This window comes from Schistocerca nitens, chromosome 4, assembly GCF_023898315.1.
Source record: "Schistocerca nitens isolate TAMUIC-IGC-003100 chromosome 4, iqSchNite1.1, whole genome shotgun sequence".
Classification (NCBI taxonomy): Eukaryota; Metazoa; Arthropoda; class Insecta; order Orthoptera; family Acrididae; genus Schistocerca; species Schistocerca nitens.
Window position 1 is genome coordinate 306,157,328 of NC_064617.1, and position 23,467 is coordinate 306,180,794.

At 37.3% G+C, this 23,467-nt stretch overlaps 1 protein-coding gene across 1 annotated transcript in view; it reads left to right on the forward strand.

Moving 5' to 3' along the window:
- LOC126252817 (D-threo-3-hydroxyaspartate dehydratase-like) overlaps positions 1-23,467 on the forward strand; it is a 135,971-nt gene that overhangs the window by 103,199 nt on the left and 9,305 nt on the right. The window contains exons 4-6 of the mRNA XM_049953759.1: positions 1,673-1,987; positions 14,290-14,485; positions 20,938-21,043. Coding sequence (XP_049809716.1) covers positions 1,673-1,987; positions 14,290-14,485; positions 20,938-21,043 — 617 coding nt within the window. The remainder of the gene's footprint in view (positions 1-1,672; positions 1,988-14,289; positions 14,486-20,937; positions 21,044-23,467) is intronic.

The window sequence follows — 23,467 nt, forward strand, 5'->3', positions numbered from 1 at the left end:
GCATTTGCTTCCACTGTTGGAAGTCACTTTTATGTGCATGTGTTGTAATGTGTGCTAAACTGTGCATGTGTGATACCTGGTGTGATACCTGGCTTATCTATGCTTTGTAAGCTACAGAATTTAAGAACTCAGTGAAGGAGTAATAGTTATCTCAGGGGTTCATCATCCCATGGTTTTAGTCCTGCAGCGTAGTGGGAAATCCTCTGTGGAGTTTGGAAGGAATGGATAGCTGCCAATAAACTTAAGTGCTGAATAAATTTGCAAGCCATTCTCAGATGCAGATGTCCAGTTTTAAATCTCAGCCTGGTACACAGTTTTAGCTTGTCACAACTGATCACATGCACTGCTACACTGGAGTCACTGTATAGAGAATAACATTCGCTGTTATACCTTTACATCTAGTGAGGCAGACTGTGAAGTGCAGTGCAGGGGCTACTGTTTATTGTACAACCCACACATGACAACTGGAAGGAATAATTTAATATTTGTTTGCATTTAACCCTATTACCATTTTTTTCACTACATACATGACATTTTTCTGTATTGATCACTACTATTATTACAGCTGGTAGACCAAAACTGAGAATGCTGTTGCTACTTACTAAAAACATCTCCAGTGTCTCCAAAGTCTAAATGTGTACAAAGTAACTAATATAAATGGTAATTTACTACAAAAGTTAAGGAGCTGAAGATTACCATGGGAATGTAATTGCTTCAAAGCTACAGAAGGTTTGCGCATGAAGGAGAGAAGGATACCATACAGATATTCTTGTCATCATTTACTTTCTTCATATGGGTGGGAGAAAAAGGGTCACTGGATGATGTGAAGGGTAATGACAGGGAAGAGGTGGTTAAGGCCTCTGTCTCTGAGAGTGCTGGTCCTACCAACTTTCTCAAGACTATGTCCACTGATGGAGGCATAGGAAACTGAAACAATATGCTGGGTCAGAAGTGTCTCATAGATACCAGCAGGCCTGTATCTGGAAGCAGCTCCTACACATAGTATTATCTCAGTTCTTGAATTGGCATTTGTTCCAACATTATTTCCTCAGCTTATAACCATTGTTTTATCAAGTTCTTGTTGGCATCACCCTTCTCAAAAACAGATCACTTTAGTTGGTGAATACTGAATTTTTATATAATTCATGATACCTGGAATGTTGTATTAAGATTACGGGCTGTTGATGAATGAAAAATACAGCCTGCTTCTTGGATGTTGGCATTATAATAATGTCATTCAGTGTCTAATTAATTAACATTATATGTTGTCCAAAAGCTGCTCAATTACTTAGTTATTACATTGTCTTAAAATATGAATATATAACACCATATGAAAAAATATTCACATTTTATCATTTTCATTACTGACTGATTTGTCCTATGTTTACTTTTAAATGTATCCAATGACCACTAAATGTAAATTAATATGCAAATGGATCTGTGCACAGAGGATAAGCTATTCATTTCATATAATCAACTAGTGTCATAGATTAAGGCAAATCTCAGTTGTTAAAGTTTTCCTTATTAAGTCACTAACACAATGAACAAACAACACATAACATTTTTCTTTATTCTTGGAAATATTCTTAATTTTTCTACTTAATAGTGAGCAGTTGTACTTTTGGTTGTATTAATGTACATAATTTTATTTTTTCTTTTCTGCCCAACACAGCTGGTGTTCGGTGGTCTGACACACACCTGGCTGTAAGAATATGTGAAGCTCTTCACCCAAAAGTGATGCTTCAGGGATTATATGCATACTGTGGAAATTCATACAATACAAATTCACCGACTGATATATTAGCTGTTCGCCATCGTACTGCTGAGCGCATACTGAAACTCAGTAAGGAATTGGTACGGAAGGGTTTCACATGTCCTACTGTTTCTATTGGATCCACACCATCAATGAGCATTAGCATCAGTGCTGAAGCCCGCCGAATGTTTATGAAGCTTAATGAGGTACACCCTGGACATTACGTCTTTTATGGTGAGTTTCTGTATTTTTACATAATCTCCATTAGCAAGATCTAAAATTTGTAAATGGTATCTGACATCAGAATCATAACACAGAAAATCATTATATTGTATTATAATGTTATGTAAAGTATTTTGTGTTATTTTAAGATGAAAGTTTTTTTAGCTATTATTTGTAATAGGATAACGGTAGTTAGTTGGGTGGATTTAAATTTGGAAGTTCACATTCAACTTTCATAACCAGTGCTCTGGCTAAGTTATTTCAGTTTTTTAATCTGTTTTACTAATTCCAGACTAATATTTATAAGCCCTCAGGCAAAATAGCCATAAGTGCTGAGGCAATCATCCCACTGATGCACCAGGTTGAAGTTATCTATATGGTAAAACACCATGTCCTCCTGCATGAACTAGTTCATAGCTGCCTGCTGCACAGCCTCATCTGACAGGAATCATTGACCATTCAATGCATTTTTTAAGGAACCAAAGGCTTGATAATCACATAGGAGAGATCATGACTATTGGGTTGATGCTTGAGTGTATCTCATTTTACTGGTGTAATGCATGAGACTAGCCTCCCAGATTGACTGAAGTCTTGTGTTGAATTGCGACCAGTGTGGAATTTGGCACACCAGACCACATTGGTGGTTTTCAATAGAACACTGCCCCATTCACATTCTTCATTTTCCAGCGGATGTCAAACAGTTCTTGTTCTTCAGCAGCCAAGAAAAGAACAGCACATTGGTCCTGTTTGTGTGCATTTGGTAATAATGTTGTCATAGTTCAGATATCTGCATTTATCACGCACACGTTGGAAAGACACAAATGCCACACTGATCCCTTGCCTATATGTCTGTGCTTGTACACCACATCAGAGTCACACTAAGTTGCAGCAACATCCTCAAATGGAAACTTTTGATCATCTCTTATAGTAGAATGGGCATCATTAAGAAACTCTGCTCTACTTTTAATGGTATAATGTGAAAGGCAACCATCAGCACAATGTCATATACTGTGGAAGATTCATTAATCAACTCATTCACTGTGTTCCATGAAGGAGAACCTCAAAGGCTTTGGAAGATGTCAAGTTATACATTAATAAGCAGAAGTGGCCACTGCAAGCTACTTCTGTAAAGCATTGCTGTTCTTCTCAAATTGATAACTATGATAATTGTTTCATATAAAAGGAGAAAAAGAGCAACTTCAGAGAAAAAATGATAATAATCCACTTCTTTTACTAATTAGCTACTGTTTTCACCCATTTCTTTATAGCGAGCATTTATGTGACTTTACTGGTTTCAGAAATTGCTCTCAGCTGTGTATATGCTTCTAAAGTTAAAACCTGTTGAATATGAACATTAACATTTATTGTAATTTACACTCTCAAGTAAAAACAGATTACAGGAGAAGTGGTTAGTAAGATAACCTTTGCTTTGTTTTTTAATACCTGGGGATTTTAAATTTTCTACCTAATGTCTTCTGGCAACCTGTTACAGACCTTTGCTCCAGAATATCATTCTCCATTCTCAGCCCTGCACACAAATATCTGTATGGAAATTACTTTTACCTGTAGTGTTGTGGTTGTGAATCACAATTCATTCAAAATTCACTCTCATTACTAACCACAAAAGCCTTTAGGGAGTATTTGACTTAGTGCCATACAAACAGCTATTAACAAAGGCATGATCATATGTGGTATTAAGTAAAATTTATTACTGCATTGAGAATTTCTTGGTGGGGAGGATACAGCATGTTATCTGGTATGGAGAGTCATGATAGATATAAATCTTCAGTCATGACTCAGGGAAGTGTGTTGGGATCCTTGTTGTTCATGTTGCATTGTAATGACCTGACAGACAATGTTGCCAGCCGGAGTAGTTGAGTGGTTCTAGGCACTTCAATCTGGAACTGCGTGACTGCTACGGTCAAAGGTTCGAATCCTGCCTCGGGTATGGATGTGTGTGATGTCCTTAGATTGGTTAGGTTTAAGTAGCTCTAAGTTCTAGGGGACTGATGACTTCAGATGTTAAGTTCCATAGTGCTCAGAGCCATTTGAACCATTTGAACAGACAATATTAATAATAAGTCCACACTTCTTGCAGGTAATACAGCTATCTAAAATCTGTTACTGCCCAGAAAAACTGCACAAATGTTCACTCAGCTTTTGCTAAGAATTCATAGTGGCATCAGAATCAGCAACTTGATTTAAATTACATGAATTTAAAATCAACCTGAACTTCCAGATGGTTCATTTTAGACACCAACTATCCTGTGGTATGCCACTTACAAATTTTTAAGAACCAGTGTTAAGTGAGGAATGCTGGCATGCATTTCATCCTTTGTGTATATCTCCCATAGGGACTATGAAGAGAAGTGTAGCCCAATTATAGCTTGAATTGAGGGGTTAAATAATCATTCCCCCAATCCTTGTACGAATGGAATGGGAAGAAATTCTAGTGACTGTATAGTGGGAAGTACTATCTGCCATGCTCTTCACAGTAATTTGTAGAGTATAGATATGGACTTAGATGTAAATATATGGAGTAATTGAACTGCCATTAAGCATGCATATTCCAAAGTTCCTGAAGATACTTTGGCAACGTGTTTGGGAGTATACAAAGTATGCTAGCAATTATGTACACACAGTAACATAACAAGAGATATATTCAGGTGCAAAACAGGCATAACTGAGGTAATTAGTTAACTTTCATATGTGTTTGAGAGACTTAAGTGTGTTTTACAACTGGATGCCAAGGATTTCATGTCTGGAATAGTTTTGTTTAGTGTGTAACCCTTTAATCTATGCTTCTGATACATATAATAAATTTTTATTTGTCTGGAGTTGCATGATATAAGTTTTTGTAATATTATGACCTAAACTGTTTGCTGTGAACTAACTATAAACATATTCAATTAGTCCCCTAGTTGTTTTCTTTATGGATGTATTTTGGCCCTTTAAATCTACTTGTACTAGCAAAAATTACAGTTTTTGAAGAGTACTCTGATGTCTTTGGTGAATCATTTATATACGTGAGGTACAGAAATGGACAAAGTAATAAAACTTGCAGGGCATATTTAATGTTTTCCACTCTAAATTCAGTAATATAAGGGGCAGTCAAATGAAAATCAAACACCCATCACTACAGGACAATGGAATGGTACCATTCAAAAGTAATCACTGCGTACATTATGACATGTATCCCACTAGGAGATGAGACAAACAACTCCTGTTTCATAGAATACTGTTGGACACTGACTGATCCACAACCCCACCCCTCTTGCACTTCATCATCCAACTGAAACCATTGTCCACGCACATCTTTCTTCAAGTCACCTAAGATTTGAAAATCACATGGTGAAAGGTCTAGGCTGTACAGAGGATGTTGCATTGTTTCCCAACCAAATCACTGAAACATATCCTTTATCTGTCTGGCAGTATGGGAGCAGGAATTATTGCACAACAGGATGTTTTTGCCCAATAGAATTCCTGTATGTTTTGCCTTTATGGCACATTGCAATTTCTGCAGTATGTCTTCATATAGCTGTGCAGTGATTGTGGTTCCACAATTGAGGAACTTGATGAGCACAGGGCCTCTGCAATCAAATAAGATCTCTATGACCATATTGGAAATTGTGTGAACAGCTTTGAATGTCTTTAGTGGAGGAGATGTATGATGTTTCCACTGTTGGCTTTGCTTTTTGCACTCAGGCTGTTGCCAGTTGCAGGAAGACTGTGGCAACATCCTCAATTCAGCCTGGATCTTTCATGGTATGATTTTCACATCTTTGGCGACTTGAAGAAAGACTTGTGTGGCTATCAGTTGCAGTCAGAAAAGATAGCACAAGAGTGAATGTGGCTGTGGATCTGTTAGTGGCTGCCTGCATTCTAAAAAACAGGAACTGATTATCTCATCTCCTAGTAAAATAAATGTCTTAACATATGTGGTAATTTCTTTTGGATGGAATCCTGTAGTTGTGGGTGTTCAGTTTTCATTTGACTGCCCCTCATATTTTTGTTATCATAATCCTTTAGTTATAGTTCTTTTTAATCATTGACCATATACAGCAGGATAGGTTTAATCATTAAATATACAGCCGATGACAAGATATTTTTACAGAAAATTCTAAAAATGGAATGCAACTTATTTATCAGTATCGTCAGTATTGTAAAAGAATAAGGTCAGATCAGTTTATTTCAAAACTTTATGTTACTAATTAGAATGGGTATTTCAATAACCAATCATAGACCATAACTTTAAAAATGTTATAGGGCAAGGACTGAGTGGATTTTGGACGTTTATTAAGAAATTTTAAACATATCAATTTTTTGTGAGTTTCTTGTCTTTGTGTTTTTCTGTCCTAGGATACCAAAGTCCAGTTTCTTTTAGTGTTGTGATGGTGTATGTTCTTTCTGTTGTAAATCCTACTTAAACTGCATTTGACATAAAATAATGCTGTATAGATTTTTAGGGCAATCACAGGATCTTCAGATTGATAGCAGTGTACCTTATGATTTATTTTTTTCACTATTATAATTACTGATTTAAATCATTAAAATTTCATTGATTTAGCAGGAATGTCTCCAAAACACACACCCATGTCCATATCAAAACTGATATCATTGTCTTTGAGTCAGTTTTAGCAACAATGATTACCAAAGAACAAAGGTCAACTGAAACAAACAGAAGTTCTCCAAATGAGATGGCGCATTGGCTTGGGACTGGAGCATGTTGAAGAACTATGGCTAAAGTTTATAAGAATAGTTCCCTATGCACTGTAAATACATGCCCAGTAAAACAGTTTATGTTGTGATGGCACCCACATGGTATACAGTCATTGCAAAGAAACTTATAAAGAAACAAGGAAGTCACATAGTTGCAGTATTTCTTGATTGAGCATTTGACTCATACCACACCTATGCTTATTATCAAAAGTATGACTGTATGGAGTATAGAGTCAAATTTGTGACAGGATTGATAATATTTTAGTTGGGAGGATACAGTAAGTTATCATGGGTGAAGAGTCGCTGACAGATGTAGATGTAACTTTGGCTGTACTCTAGGGAAGTGTTTTGAGTCCCTTTCTGTTCATATTGTATATTAATGACCTTGTGGATAATACTGATAGTAACATCAAAGTTTGTGCAGATGATGCAGTTATCTACAGTGAACTACAATCTGAAAGAAGCTGCACAAATTCAATCAGATATTCATAAGATTTCAAAGTGGTGCACAGGGCAACTTGCTTTAAATGTTCAGAAATCTAAAATTGTGCACTTCACAAAATGAAAATACACATTATCCTCTGCAATATTAATGAGTCACAGTTAGAATCAGTCAACTCATACAGCTACCTGAGTGTATCAATTTCTAGGGATATGATAGTGTCAGTCATATGTGAAGTAGATGGCAGACTGCAGTTGATTGGTAGAATACTGGGGAAATAAAATCAGTCTATAAAAGATACTTCATACAAACACCTTGTGATCTACCCTAGAATACTATTCAAGTCAGTGGGACCCATTCCAAATAAGAAAAATGGGTGATATTTAATGGATACAAAGAAGAGCAGCTCAAATTGTCTTAAGATTTTTAAACCCATGGGAGAGTGTCACAGAGATGCTGAAAGAATTGAAGTGCAAGACACCTGAAGACAGATGCAAACTACACCATGAAAACCTACTTTGAAAGTTTCTAGAACCAACTTTATGTAATGGATGTAGGAGTATATTACAACCCCCTACATATTCCTCCCACAGGAATTGAAAAGACAAGATTAGACAAGTGATGGCATGCACAGAGGTATTTAAGAAATCATTCTTGCTATGATCCAAACATGAATGAAGTGGGAGAAAGTCCTAATAACTGGTGCAATGGTACTTACCCTTGCCATGCACTTCACAGTGGTTTGCAGAGTACACATGTATGTAGATCTGTGTACCATAGGATATGCGTAACTGGAAAAGACTATGTATCCTGTCCTCAGACACTCATTAGTGGCTGCAGGTGTTAGTTTCCACATAAGAGAGTACAATCAAGCTATTACCTTACAGATATGGCTAATATGTCACTTCCAGTTTAATGTGGAATTGATGTGAAAGCCTAAGTGTTGTATTTAGTTACTCTGAAGATATTAGTACCTGTGTTATATTTTGATTACAGAAAAGTGTGTATCAGAGAAACCAGTTCATTGCTAATTATAACTGTTTCTTAGTTACCTAAGCCAGTTATGTGATGTGTGGTGTGTAATAGGCTGTGTTGTGTCATCTGTGTTTCTTATGACAACAAAATTTCTGAACAGCAATATTTCATAGACTACAAAATTTGAAGTGAAGATGAAGTGCTTTTTATACAAAAGAAAAATAGTGCTATCAAATGAAGTATGACATTTGTGAAGTGAATGCTTATTAATGGCCTTGAACTTTTGAGTGTGTTTAGTTTTACTGAATCATTATAATCTGTCTGATATAAGATACTCTTTGAACAATAAGAACTGAAAAAATACATATTGTAAAATAATTTTGACATTTCTTGCAATTACTGTATTCATATTAAGTAAGAAAATTATTTAAAAACCTATTACTTGGCTATACTGATTTTAGATGGAAAGCATACATATCAAGCCAGGATCTCTGTTTAATTAATCCACTAAGCATTCTGAGTTTGGCGATAGCATCACCTTATTAACCCGGTGAGGATATGGCAGGATCAATTTGACCCTGCCCATTTTGTTTTGTTGGCAGTTCTTTGCTGTAACTATTGAACTCCCCTCCCTAACACGTGCATGAACTCAGTCGCCTGCCATCCGTGAAAGGAGATAAATGAGTGCAAATGGTAAGAGGGTATTTTTGACCCTTTCACAGCCATGAAGTAGTATTTCTGTCCCTTTTTCAATTTTTTTTCATTAATGTTTCATGTGTTTTGGTGTTTTTAGTCGAAATGGGCAATGAATAAAAAGAGGCTGAGCGTTTATGTCATTGGCAGGCAGAATTATCAGACAGTGCAAACAACTTTGCAACAAATGGCAGTGAAAATGAATATTGTGTAAGTGAGTGCAGTGACACTAGTGATACTGAGCAAGATGCATGTGAAGGCAGTGACAAAGACAACAGTATACGACTAAATGAGCCACAAAATACTGCCCACAATGCTGTGTTACTGGCATTAGTCAAGTGATCAGAAAATCAGGTATGCAGTTCGTTTTATTTTGGTAAAGATGGAGCCAAGTTGTGCAAAAATCCACCTCAACAACAAGTTTGGACATGTTCTGAAAATATCATTAGGCAAGTACCTCACGTGAGTTTAGTGGCAAGATCAGCAAAGAGAGAGCTTGAATGTTGGAGCCTGTTTTGCAATGAAAATATGCTTAGTATTATCTTGAAATACACAAACGTGCAAACTGGAGAAAAGATAGCAGCTTGTGAAGTAGTTGCAAATCACTATTTTATGAAGGAAATGACCATGAGTGAGCAGAAGGCTTATATAGGCATGTTGTACATTGCTGGATTTTTACCAGTCTGGGAGACAGAACACCATTGACCTTTGGGCTTCAGATGGAACAGATGTCGAAATATTTCAGCTGACAATGACATAGCAATGTTTTCATTTTATTCAAAACTTTCCTAATTGTGACAATAAATCCACATGTGAAGATAGAAAACAGCTGGAAAACTTAGCACCAATACTTAGATATTTGAAATATTCATTGAAAATTGTAAGAAATCCAATGTACTAGGAGAATATACAACCATAGATGAAATGCTACATTCAGAGGCAGATGCAAATTTAGACAACAAATTCCATCAGATCCAGCTGAATATGGGATAAAAACATTTGCTTTGTTGATGAAAAGAATTTCTTTATCTTCAACCACAAAATATATGCTGGAAAGCAGCCTGAGGGACTGTTTCCACTGGGTTATAAGCCATTTGATGTTGTGAATTGGCTGGTGCAACCCATTTCAAAAACAAGCCATAATGTGGCATTTGATCGTTGGTTCACCAGCTATGAACTAGTCACACATCTGGTGAAAGAACACAAGCTAACTTCTGTGGCAACAGTGCATAAGAACAAGAGGCAAATGTCTCCTGAATTTTTCAAAACTCATGGTAGAGAAATCTACTCATCTAAGTTTGATTTCCAAAAGGATATTACACTTGTTTCTCATACACCAAAGAAAAACAAAGTTGTTTTGCACATGTCTAGTCTTCACCACAATGCTGAAATTGATGAATCAATAGGAGATAAAAAGAAACCAGAGATAAAAATGTTTTATAATTCTATGAAAGGTGGAGTTAATGTTGCAGGTCATCAACTTATGATGTAAGCTGCAACTCAAAAAAAATACTGAATATGGACACCATAAATGCTGCTGTTGTTCAGCGATCAAATAACAATAAAAACCATATAGGCTACTTTTCAGTGAACACTTGAGTGTCCGACAAGAAATACCTCAACTGCCAAGCACTTTGCGTAAGAGAATCAGAAAAATCAGTGCAGAATCTTCACAAGAATCAACTGCTGGAGTCCAAGGTGTACGAAAATGATGTCAAGAGTGCCCCTATGCTAGACATCATAAGACATCTCATGTTTGTGAAGGTTGTCATAAGTACATTTGCAAGAACACATTTTTCCATTCTGCCAACAATGTGCTGTGGCAAGAGATAATTAATAGCTTATGTCAAAAGTTTATTGTTCATTTTGTGTTTGAAGAACATTTATGTCAAATACTCAGCAAAAAATTCGAGTTACTGATGAGAATGCATGGTTTTGTAGATTTTAAAAAATATGTGGACTTACGAGTTGTTAAAATGATTATTTTGTAGACTTTATGCAAAAATTAAGTAATAAAGCATTTGTATGCTTCATTGTGTATATTTCTACAACAATCGTTTAACTAATAAATAATTAACAAATTTAATTCTCATCTTTTGTTACAAAGTGCCAACAAATACTTAAAAAATATAAATGAAAAACAAATTGAAATTATTGATTGAAAAGCTGAACCAGAAAGAAATTTTAATATGTGCATTGCAAGAAACAAGGTTTTTAGATGAAACTGCTTTAGATTTTGAAAACTATCGTTTATTTAAAGGAAAACCAGGTAAAATCTTAATGAAACAAATGCCATACCTGGGAACAGCATTTCTGGTACATCACTCAATTTTAGATTCAGTTACTAACTTCTACTCGAGTTCTGAGAGACTATCCATTCTTGAGATTAAATGTAAAAACAAAGGATACTCTATAATCAACTGCCATGCACCCATAAACCAGGACAACAAAAATAACCCGGAGAAAGTTGAAGAATTTTGGGAGATACTTGAAATGGAACTGGATAGGTGCTCAAAGAAGAACATCAAAATGTTAGTAGGTGATTTTAACGCACAAATAGGAAGGGAGAAAAAATACCATGGAACAGTAGGCCTCTTCCCAGGTCACAAAAGAACTTCAAAAAATGGAGAAAGGCTTATAGAGGTATGTAGGCATTTCAGCTTGAAAATAATGACAACACATTTCAAAAAGCTGAGCCGAAAAACTAAAACATGGAGATCACCAAATCCACTTCTCGGAGAATTCCAAATTGACCATGTGGCTATCTCACTTCATTGTCAAGAAGAAATTCAAAACACTAAAGTGCTGAAAAGCCTTGATGTTGATTCAGACCACTATTTGACTACGATTAAATTCAGACCACTCCCATTTCGAAAAGAGAAGAAAACCTTTTACAAAATTCCAAAATATAACACAGAAACTTTAAAAAATGAAGAAATTAAACAACGGTTTCAAAGAGCATTGCACAAAGATAGCGATGGCATATCCACAATAAATAAGGAAGCGGGATGGGAGGAGATCAAAAACGAAATAGTTGAAATAGCAAAAGAAAATTGTCTCGTGAAAAGAGTAAGAAGACATCCATGGTGGGACAATGAATGTGATGAGAACCTGGAGAAGAGACAGAAATTGTGGCAGAAATGGAACTCCACAAAAGATCCTCAAGATCTTGACAATTTTAAAATCCAGAGAAGAGAAACAGCTAAGCTTTTCCGTAATAAAAAAAGAAGACAATTTCAGGATAACCTAGAACAGATTGAGGAAGACTTTAAAAGAAATAATTCTAGAGATTTCTACAAAACTTTTAGAAAACAGCTAACCAAATACCAATCCCCAAATTTATGTTTTAAAGATGAAGAGAACAAGCTAGGTTTGACAAACAAGACTAATTGTGAAATATTAGCAAAATATTTCGAGAATCTACTAAATTGTGAACCCCCCAAAGATAAAATGAGTTTTGAAAACCACCGAAATACTAATACCGAGTCAAAACCTCCAGACGCTGAAGAAATAAAACACATAATACACAGTCTAAAAAACAATAAAGCCCCAGGTGAAGACTCCATAGTACCAGAAATCCTAAAAATAATGGATACCAACCTCCCACAAGTTTTGGAACATATGTTTAAGAAGATCTGGGACGAAGAAAGAATTCCTGAAGACTGGCAGTGTGCCCTGATACACCCACTACACAAAAAGGGGGATAAGATGAATGTTAATAATTATAGAGGGATCTCGCTACTACCAGTAGGATACAAAATTTTGTCAAGGAAATTACTTCAAATCGTGGAGCCAGTTCTGGATAAAAAAATAGCTGAATATCAAGCAGGTTTTAGACAAGGTAGATCCTGTGTTGAACAAATATTTAACCTGAAAACACTAATTCGTTACAGAATCTCAAGAGGCCAGAGATTTGCAATAGTATTTGTAGATTTCAAAAAAGCATACGACTCGGTAGATAGAGAAACATTACTGAAAGTATTGGAAGAATTTGGGGTCGATAAGAAAACAATTCAAATTATCAAACAGACGCTAACAAACAGTAAGGCCAAAGTTAAATTTATGGGTGAAATTTCAAGGAAGTTCGAAATTAAAACAGGTGTTGGACAAAGTGATGGTTTATCCCCAATCCTCTTCAACTGCGTACTGGAAAAGATATTGAGAATATGGAAAGAAGAACTCAAAGGCACCAAGAATGACATCAGAATTGGAACAAAAAAAAGAAAAAATAGAAGTGGACTGTTTAGCTTTTGCAGACGATCTGGCAATAATTACAGAAAACGAAGAAATAGCTCAGAATTACTTGGAGAAACTACAAGAAGTTTCGGCCAGAGCTGGACTGCAGATTTCATTTGAAAAAACCGTGTATATGTCTAATCATAGAAATAACAAGAAAAATCTTATTACTAAATACAGCAATATTAAGAGAGTAGAAAAATTTAAGTATTTAGGTGAAATAATTCAAGTGAATGGTTTAGACAAGAGTGCAAACCAGGCGAGAGCAAGGAAAATGGAATTTGCTTTTCAAAAAACCAAAGACATATATAACAAAAAAAAACATTTCGATTCAAGCTAAATTAAGACATTATAAAACTGTCATTAGACCAGAATGCCTGTATGCATCAGAGTGCCTAACTCTTAACAAAAAGGGGGAAATAGAAAACATGGAAAGGAAAGAAAGGAAAATTTTGAGAAAAATATTAGGACCGAGAAAGATTGGAGAAGAGTACAAGCTAAAGAGTAATAAGGAAATATACAAAACTATTGAGAAAGTGAGTGATGCAATGCGTAAACGCAGACTAACGTTTTATGGTCACCTGTCGAGGATGGATGGAAACAGACTAACAAGAAAAGTGTTTGAACATAGTAACAGGAACGAAAAAACCAACAATAAATGGATACAGATGGTGAAAAAGGATTTGGCCTATTTTAATGTCACCCGTGAGTCAATCAGGGACAGGAAAAAGTTTAGACAAATAGTGAACGAAATTAAGTGTTTTCCAGAAGAAACGAAACTAAAGAATAATAACAGGAAATGGTCGGAAGAGCGGAGGAGGAACCATTCGAAAATGATGAGGAAATATTGGGAAGAGAGAAAAAAGATCAAAAACCCAGGCAAGTGAATTGTTGAACGTGGTCCAAAGATGGCCGAAATCGAAAGAAGAAGAAGAAAAACAGGGTCAATACCACCCTCCACATCCTTGATGTACCCTTTTTGCACCACATCCAGTTAATTATCAATCAGTGAATTCTATAGAACATAGTGCTTTTACAGTACACTCTAAATCATGTGTACTTTACATTTGAATCTTAATGTACTTCTGATCTGATTGCAAATGCAGGGCTTCTTCTGAAAATAGCAGCAGGTCTTCTTCTTATTTTCTCTCTTTTGTTATGATAATTAGATGAATCAATAGTTCATATTTTATCCTTCTTATTGTTATACAGTCCAAGTATAATACAAACAGTTCACTCCATTTTTCAGATCTACAACAGGCTTCTCTGGGTTGCTGTTCACTGGATGATGTGGCATGCCGAATTATGACTCGCGTTATTGGCCATTACCCTCACCGCAAGCAGATGCTTATTGACTGTGGCTTCACTGCTTTAACCAAGCAAGGACTAAATGCTAATAAAATTGTTTCTGGATATGCTGTATTTGAATATCATCCACATCTCAAGTACGTTATTCTTTATTTTTTATGCATCTGGGTTTTGAATATATCCTGCTAGCATTTGCTCTAATGATGAACTATGTACAGGATAACACTGCAGCAGATGTGGAAAGTAAAAAGACATATATCTAACATCAAACATAATTGACAAGGTTTGTTCCATTTCACATTTAAACCAATACTGTTACAGTGCTGCCTTTCCATATCCCAAAGACTATTAGTTGTAAAATTATAAAATTAAGTGGTTTTTATTTACCAGCTTCTGAGGCCACACTGTGAGCAATACTGCATGATGGAAGAAACAGACTGGATGGAGGAGATAAGGAGGAGGCTGAGGCATGGAGGGGAAGGAAAACAGGGTAGGGGTGGGGGATGTAGGTGTAACCAGGAGGTTAGATGGAGGGCAGGGGGTGGGGGTGGGGGGGACATAAAAGGAGAGAAGCATAAAGACTGTTGGTGTAAACTGGTGGAACAGAAGGCTGTATAGTGCTGGAGAAGGAACAGGTAAGGGAATATGATCATGAAGGACAATGACTAATGAAGGCTGAAGCCAGGAGAGTTATGGGAATGTAGAATATATTGCAGGGAGAGTCACCACAAGTGCAGTTCAGAAAAGCTGGTGTTGGCTGGTAGGTGAAGGCTGTGACGCAGTCATTGAAATGAAGAACATGGCATTGGGAAGCTTGCTCAGCAATTGGGTGGTCCAGCCGTTTTTTGGCCACAATTTCTCAGTAGCCATTCATGCAGACAGACAGCTTATCATTGTCATGCCCACAAAGAACACAGCACAGTGGCTGCAGCTTAGCTTGTAGAGCACGACTGGTTTCACAGGCAACCCTGCCTTTGATGTTCTGGGGTATGTTCGTGACTAAACTGGAGGTAGTGGTGGGAGAAAATATTGGATAGGTCTTGCACCTAGGTCTATTACAGGAATATGAGCCATGAGGTAAGGGGTTGGTAAGAGGGGTTGTGTAGCGTTAGATGAGGATATTTTGTTGGTTTGGTAGGTGGTGGAACACCACTGTGGGAGGTGTGGGAAGGATAGTGGGTAGGATATTCCTCGTTTCAGGGTATGGTGAGAAGTAGTCTAAACCCAGTTGGAGTATATGATTCAGTTGCTCCAGTCCTGGGTAGCACTGAAACATGAGAGGAATCCTCCTCTAAGGCCAGATGATGGGATGTTGGGAGGTGTGAGTGAACGCTACCTTCCCCAATGCCTGATGGATTCCAAACCTACAACCTCCTTTCTGGTGATGAGCAGTCCCTCTTGAAATATACTAGGTGTCTCACTGAGGCCTTCACAGACTGTAATTACCCTCCCAATGTTTTACAGAAACATCTCTGCAGTCACCCACAACCTTCCAATGCCCCACTGTCTGGGCCGAAAGGAGCATTCCCAGGAACAACCAAATCACATTCTCCACTGGGGTTTCCACTACCTCTCGTCATGCCCTGAAATGAGGAATGTGCTGTCCACTATCCTTCCCAGCCCTCCCACAGTGGTATTCCACCACCCACCAAACCTACACAATATCTTCATCCATCCCTACAAAACCCCTCCTCCCAACCCCTTGCCTCATGGCTCATATCCCTGTAATAGACCTAGATGCAAGATCTGTCCCATACTTCCTTCCAGTCCAGTTACAACATCCCCTAGTCCATCGAAAGCATGTTTACCTGTGAAAGCAGTCTGTGATCTACAGACTAATCTGCTACAACTGCTCTGTGTTCTAAGTGGGCATGACAGCTGACAAGTTGTCTGTCTGTCTGCATGAATGACCACAGACTAATTGTTGCCAAGAAACAGCTGGTCCACCCAGCTGCTGAGCAGGCTGCTCAACACAATGTTCTTTATTTTAATGACTGCTTCACAGCCTTTGCCATATGGATCCCTCCTACCAATACCAGTTTTTCTGAACTGTGCACATGGGAACTCTCCCTGCAGTATATCCAACATTCCTGTAACCGTCCTGCCCTCAACTTTCACTGGTAACTGTCCTTCACCCACCTATCCACTTCCCTGTTCCCACTCCCATAATACACTGACTTCTATTCTGCCGACACATCCACATTTTCTTACTTCTCTCCTTTTCTGCCCACCCTCTCCCCTCCGCCATGTAACCTCCCGGCTGCACCTAGCTGTCCTACCCTCTCTCCACCTCATCCCTGTATTCTCCCACAAGCAGCACTCTACTGTCCCCCACCCCTACCCTGCCATCCCTCCCCAACCCAGCCTTTTCCTTATGCCCTCCACCCAGACTGCTGCTCCCATCATGTGCTGTTGCTCGCAGTCTGGCCTCAGCAGCCAGAGACAGTGGCTATGTGTGTGCGAGTTGTGTTTGCGTGAATGTGTGTGTGTTTTATCTAATTCAGAAAATGGCCTTTCAGTTGAAAACTTACTTGTTTAGCAGTCTTTTTGTTGTGACTGTCTGTGACTCAGCATCTTCACTATATGTTGGGTAGCAAACTATCCTTTTCATAGTACTGTCATTATTCCATTCTGGATTTTCCTTGGTTTATAATTGCACTGATTTTGTTGTTAAAAAGTCTTTACATTGCTAAAACAAGTAGTAACCCAAAGCATTGCAAGTTTCTGTTATGAAAGTAGGAGAAGAGTGTTATAACTTTAGAAAAACAGAAATTTCAGGTAGTACTTCTCTATCTCATAGTTCAGGAATAATATTTAAGTGTGACCAATAGTGCTGCTTGATGTTGAGGGAGCTTGTCATATCTGCCCTTTTACATGAGCATCGTGCATGCTAATCTGTAAGAAGGTACTATGTTGAATATAAAATACTTCATTTTCAGGGTATGGTAATAGGATTATTATGAATGTATTGTCAAACAATGTCTATGCAGATGTATATTTCATGTACAACCTGAGGCAGTCTGGTTCTAAAGAAGAGATGTTTCTAAATAAGAGGTTTCTTTTTCTAAATGTCATAACATTTTAAGCTATTGAGTCTCGGGACTCCCGAGTTCGAGTCTCGGTCTGGCACACAGTTTTAATCTGCCAGGAAGTTTCATATCAGCGCACACTCCACTGCAGATTGAAAATCTCATTCTGGAAACATCCCCCAGGTTGTGACTAAGCCATGTCTCCGCAATATCCTTTCTTTCAGGAGTGCTAGTTCTGCAAGCTTCGCAGGAAAGCTTCTGTAAAGTTTGGAAGGTAGGAGACGAGGTACTGGCAGAAGTAAAGCTGTGAGGACGTGGCGTGAGTCGTGCTTGGATAGCTCAGTTAGTAGAGCACTTGCCCGCGAAAGGCAAAGGTCCCAAGTTCGAGTCTCAGTCCGGCACACAGTTTTAATCTGCCAGGAAGTTTCAGAAGGTGTACTATTTTCCAGAATGAATCTTTCATAGAAATGGAGTGTGCAATTTTTTAAACTAGTTCATAAAGCTTGTCACTGGAAGGCAATAGTACAAGCAGTTTGGCAATTAAAGTCCATGATACCACTTGGCTATCAGTGGAGAAGGGAACAATGCAGGTAAATACACAAAGTTACATTCTGGGTAGGGGGGGGGGGGGTGATGAGGGGGGGGGGGGGGGATACACTGCCAAAACCTGGTGTAGCTCCAGTAAGTGGAGCAATTGCTTTTGCTACTCTTATTGGTGTGGAAGCTGTTTCCATAGCTCCTTTGTGATCATTGTACTATTTGATATGATGGTAATTAGCTAAGTTTATGATGCTCATGCAGAGAAATGTGGCAATGAGCTAACAAATTACTAACACAAATGGCGGGCTCATCAGTAAATAAATTCATGTCATGAATGGGGAAACCAGTCAGATAGTGTGAGAGAAGCCAAAGTTATTTGCCAGAACCAACAAAAACAAGAAAACAAAAATGTAGTCAGAGTTGACAAAATGGTTATCTAGTGCTGCAATATGACTGTCTTCATATGATGCCATGCAGTCTATCTTGCTAGGTCTGTGCCAATAGTTATTTAGTGATACAAGCTGGTGGTGATAGGGAGAGCAGGGGATACTGACAGCTTTAGAGATTTTTTGTTTTATTTAGACTCTGCCACTTCCATTGAAAAGTTCATGGTAGCCCCATGTGACCCAGGAATGTTAGACATATAGCTGTACCAGAAAAACTGAAACACATTGAATACCTTCAGAGTTATATAAACATTTTTTCAATTCCACAACGTATCAGTATTGTCGTGGGTACCTGGACAATATCGATAGCCTTATAAAGTAATACCAACAGCATGACATACAGTTGGACTAAAATTTAAGAAAGTAACACATTTTACTATCATAAAATGTGTCAAATATATACACAGCATGATTTACAAAAATGACTTTCAAGTTGGGAAAAAAAGTCAGCTTTAGCTTTATTGAAACCTAGAACACTGTTGATACTTCTTGCTGATGGTTTTCTTAAGCTAATTTTAGGATTTATCTTACTGAAACCAAAGTCTCTGCCTCCAGCCATTTGGGCAATTTTCTTGAAATTGTGATTAAGGTCCTAAACAATTCACCACTAGTCAATCAGAGAAATGTCATAGAATAACTGTGCAAATGTAATTTTCTTGTTGAGTAATTATTGCTCTTGTTCAGGATTGATAACAAATATTCTCCCCAAGGAAGGTTACTTGTTTTAATTTAATTTTATTCAATTATAAAATGTAATTTTTAGTATGTTGAGCTCCTTTGATACAATGTTCTGCCCAGACTTCACTAAATGTAATGCCTTTTTGAGGTTTTCTTCAGTCCATTTAGCCCTCTCTGCTTTTCTTTTTCTTGTCCTGATCATCTGAAATTAGATATAAGTGTAAACAACTTATTTTCTGACACCTGGAGCATGACACCCTGTCAACATTGCCCCATAATAGTCTGTCAATATTATACCACTCAAACATCATGGTGGAGACCAATTTTTAATGGCTTTGCTAAGGCTCAGAAAGTTGCAAAAACTATACTAAAGGATGCACTGGAAAACAATATGTACCTAATTGATAATTATTACTGTAAAAAAGTTTTGAAATGTTTACCTCAGTTTAATCATAAATAAAAAATAACACCAAAATTCAATAAAAAAGCTATTTGTTTGCACCATAGTAGATTGTTTACAAGAACTTGTTGCCTCTGCACCCTACTTCTGGCATCAGTCGGTATGCTGCAGCACTGTCTCCCACTCAGTACAATGCTACTCAACTGAGTAGATGATGGTGTCTTTTGTGTTGGTCTTTCCCTGGTTTTCCCCTAGAAATGTCACTTAAGAATGAGATTTTCACCCTGCAGCAGAGTGTGCGCTGATATGAAACTTCCTAGCAGATTAAAACTGTGTGCCGGACCAAGACTCGAACTTGAGACCTTTGCCTTTCGTGGGCAAGTGCTTTACCAACTGAGCTACCCAAGCACAACTCACAATCCATTCTCACAGCTTTAATTCTGCCACCATATCGTCTCCAACCTTCCAAACTTCACAGAAGCTCTTCTGTGAACCTAGCAGAACTTACACTCCTGGAAGAAAGGATATAGGGGAGACATGGCTTAGCCACAGCCTGGGGGATGTTTCCAGAATGAGATTTTCACCCTGCAGTGGAGTGTGCGCTGATATGAAACTTCCTGGCAGATTAAAACTGTGTGCCAGACCGAGACTCAAACTCAGGACCTTTGCCTTTCGCAGGCAAGTGCTCTACCAAATGAGCTACCCAAGCACAACTCACGATCCGTTCTCACAGCTTTAATTCTGCCAGCATCTCATCCTCTACCTTCCAAACTTCACAGAAGATGTTCTGTGAACCAGATTTCTGTGAAGTTTGAAAGGTAGGAGACGAGATGCTGGCAGAATTAAAGCTGTGAGAATGGATTGTGAGTTGTGCTTGGGTAGCTCAGTTGGTAGACCACTTGCCTGCGAAAGGCAAAGGTCCCGAGTTCGAGTCTCGGTCTGGCACACAGTTTTAATCTGCCAGGAAGTTTCGATGTCACTTAAGTACAGCATTTCAAGTGTGCTAGAACATGGTGCATGAGTAAGTGTGCATGGCAGATGGAGATACTAAAATGTACAATCTCTTAAATATTATATCATAAAGCCTTAATGGAAAAATAAAGAGTTAATTGAAGTAATATAAAATGTGATGCCAGATTTTCAGCAGGCACAGCAGCTTTTTACAACTTCATTTTCTCCCTGTTTGTAAACTATAGTTTAAAAATAACTATATACAGACTGGTGTTTCCATTCAAGTTCTTGAATCTTTCATTTATAATAATTTATAAAATACATCATCCCATTCTCCAGTGGGATTCTAACTGAATTAGTGTTTTTTTTTTTTTTTTTTTTTACCCAAGCAGTTGAATATGTTGTTGTGATGGAAAGACTATGTGTAAAACAGATGAATATTTTATTCTTTTTTTTCTACAATCCATTCTGCTTTCGTTCTTCAAAAGTTATTTTTCCTCTTTTGTTCCTTCCTTCTAATCAGACTTCTGTTATTACTGTTTCAGGCTAATTGAAATGACTCAGGAAGTTGGCAAAGTTGAGGCTGTTGATGATGCTCTTGATGTCAATAGATATCCAATAGGAACTGTGCTTTTCTTGTACCCTTATCAAGTAAGTATGTGGATATGATACATTGTTTCACTCATAATAGAGTAACTGTGAAAGATACAGTAATTAAGTTGCTTCTTTAAATATCTTACAATATATTGAAGGCAAAGGTTTGCAAAACTGACCATGATTTGGAATTTTACCTTTATTTTTTGTTTTTATTTTCTGAGGATCCTGTAAGAACAGTGGTTCTGAACAAGTCATCTCAGTTCACTGCAGAATACCACACAGTTGTCTATTACATGGGACAACAATCAGTACATCTTAGCTGTATTTACTTACATGAATGCCAGGAGCATTACTTCACTGAGTCCATAACTAATTTCTGATCACATCTTCACACCTTATGTAGTTCTCTGCCTCATACACTCAGTGGTTACTGGACATTAAACTCATATCATACTTTTCCTTGTTCATATTTCCTGATATTCTCTGTGAAGTGCACATAGAAAATATTACTGATCTGTGAACAAATCATAAAAGATCATAACCAACTTAAAACACAATTTTTTTTTAGTTATGTCAGAGTTTACATCAAGACACAAGGAAATAGTGTTATAAAGTATGATAAAGATTCATAAATTATCATATGGCTTTCACAATTTCTCTGTGAACTTTTTTTAATTCCAGTTCTTTTGATTGACCAACAGTATGTGGTGTTGAAACAGAAATAACATAGCATTAATCAGATGTCATAAAAGTATAGTGACTTTTAGAACAGATAATTGTTTTCATTGTTTATGCAAGATTCCAGTACTTTTTGACACTTCAAGTCCTAGCTCATCTGATATTCATGTTATTTCAGGAGTGAAGGGGTGTACGTAAATATTTGACAGCATAGACTGTTCCTATGCAAGAAATCATATGAATTTATGCTCTACATGAAATAATTTCATTGATGAAGCTATTTGAAACTATCAGAAATCAGAAGACCTCAGATGACTGTAAATTAATATGGTACTATTTGTTTTGTTTTATTGCTCATTTCTCACTAAAACTCATGTTCACAGCTGCTGCCAGTTCTTCAGAGCATTATAAACCTCTTGTAGACAGATGCTGTTCTCCTTGAAACTTACCACTGACTTTGAATGTTGTCATGGTGGTGCTGTTGCATGGGTACCATGGGTACTGATGTCACCTGATCTTCATCCACTAATATTTCTGTAGGGTAGAGTTAGCTAACCATTTCACTGCCCTTCTCTTGTTTAGCCCAGATGATTGTCCTGGACTTTGACATGCTAATTCATTTGCACTGATGCTTCTTGTAGGCTTCTGGCATAGTAGCATATCTAGCAGTTATACATTCACTTAATATTCTCTCCCACAGCACTAAAATATCATATGTCTTCCATGACACTTGCCAATAGTATCCACATAGTGTACTTTTATGAATACCATGAAAAATTACAATTGTAGAATAGAAACTGGAAAATTTTTTTGGTGCTAAGTTGGTGCAATCATTTTGTGGGCTAATTTCATTATGGTTGTTGTGAGTTGTCACAAAAGAAAAGTGAGTGAAAGAAGTGTTACAAAACAGAATATGTGGGTGAGGCAATCCCCACTATGCTCTTGTGTGTTGACTTTAATTATGTATTGTATTGTATTTATTGGTCCAGTAAATCTTACATGTACAGTACAGCACATCAGATATTGGACAGGTCAAAGTATATCTTACAATTAAAACACTTTAGAAACTAGAAAATTATGTTCACAAAATTTTACAGCACTTCATATACTGGGCAAGTCAATGTGTAAGTTATAATTAAACCACATTAGAAACTTGAAGTTTACAACTGAATACATGTATAAGCCAATATTAACGATTACAGTATTTGCATGATCCTCACTTAAGCTCTAAGGATTTTTTAGGAACTCTTCTACACTATGAATTGACATGTACATTAGATAATTACATTCATATACTGGGCAAGTCGGTATACAACTTATACTTGAACCCCATTAGAAACTTGAGAATTACATCTGAATGTATTTATAGGCCAGTATTAATGGTTACAGTATTTGCATAATCATCACTTAGACTCTCAAGGATTTTGGAGGAACTCTTCCACGCTATAAAAGCAATGTGTCAACAGATATTCTTTTAATGCTGATTTAAAATTTTTTACATCAGTCTTTACTTTAATTTATCTTGGCAATTTATTGTAGATAATTCATTGTAACCAAAACGGCCTTGCTGTGCTGGTACTGCGAACGGCTGAAAGCAAGGGGAAACTACGGCCGTAATTTTTCCCGAGGGCATGCAGCTTTACTGTATGATTAAATGATGATGGCGTCCTCTTGGGTAAAATATTCCGGAGGTAAAATAGTCCCCCATTCGGATCTCCGGGTGGGGACTACTCAAGAGGATGTCGTTATCAGGAGAAAGAAAACTGGCGTTCTACGGATCGGAGCGTGGAATGTCAGGTC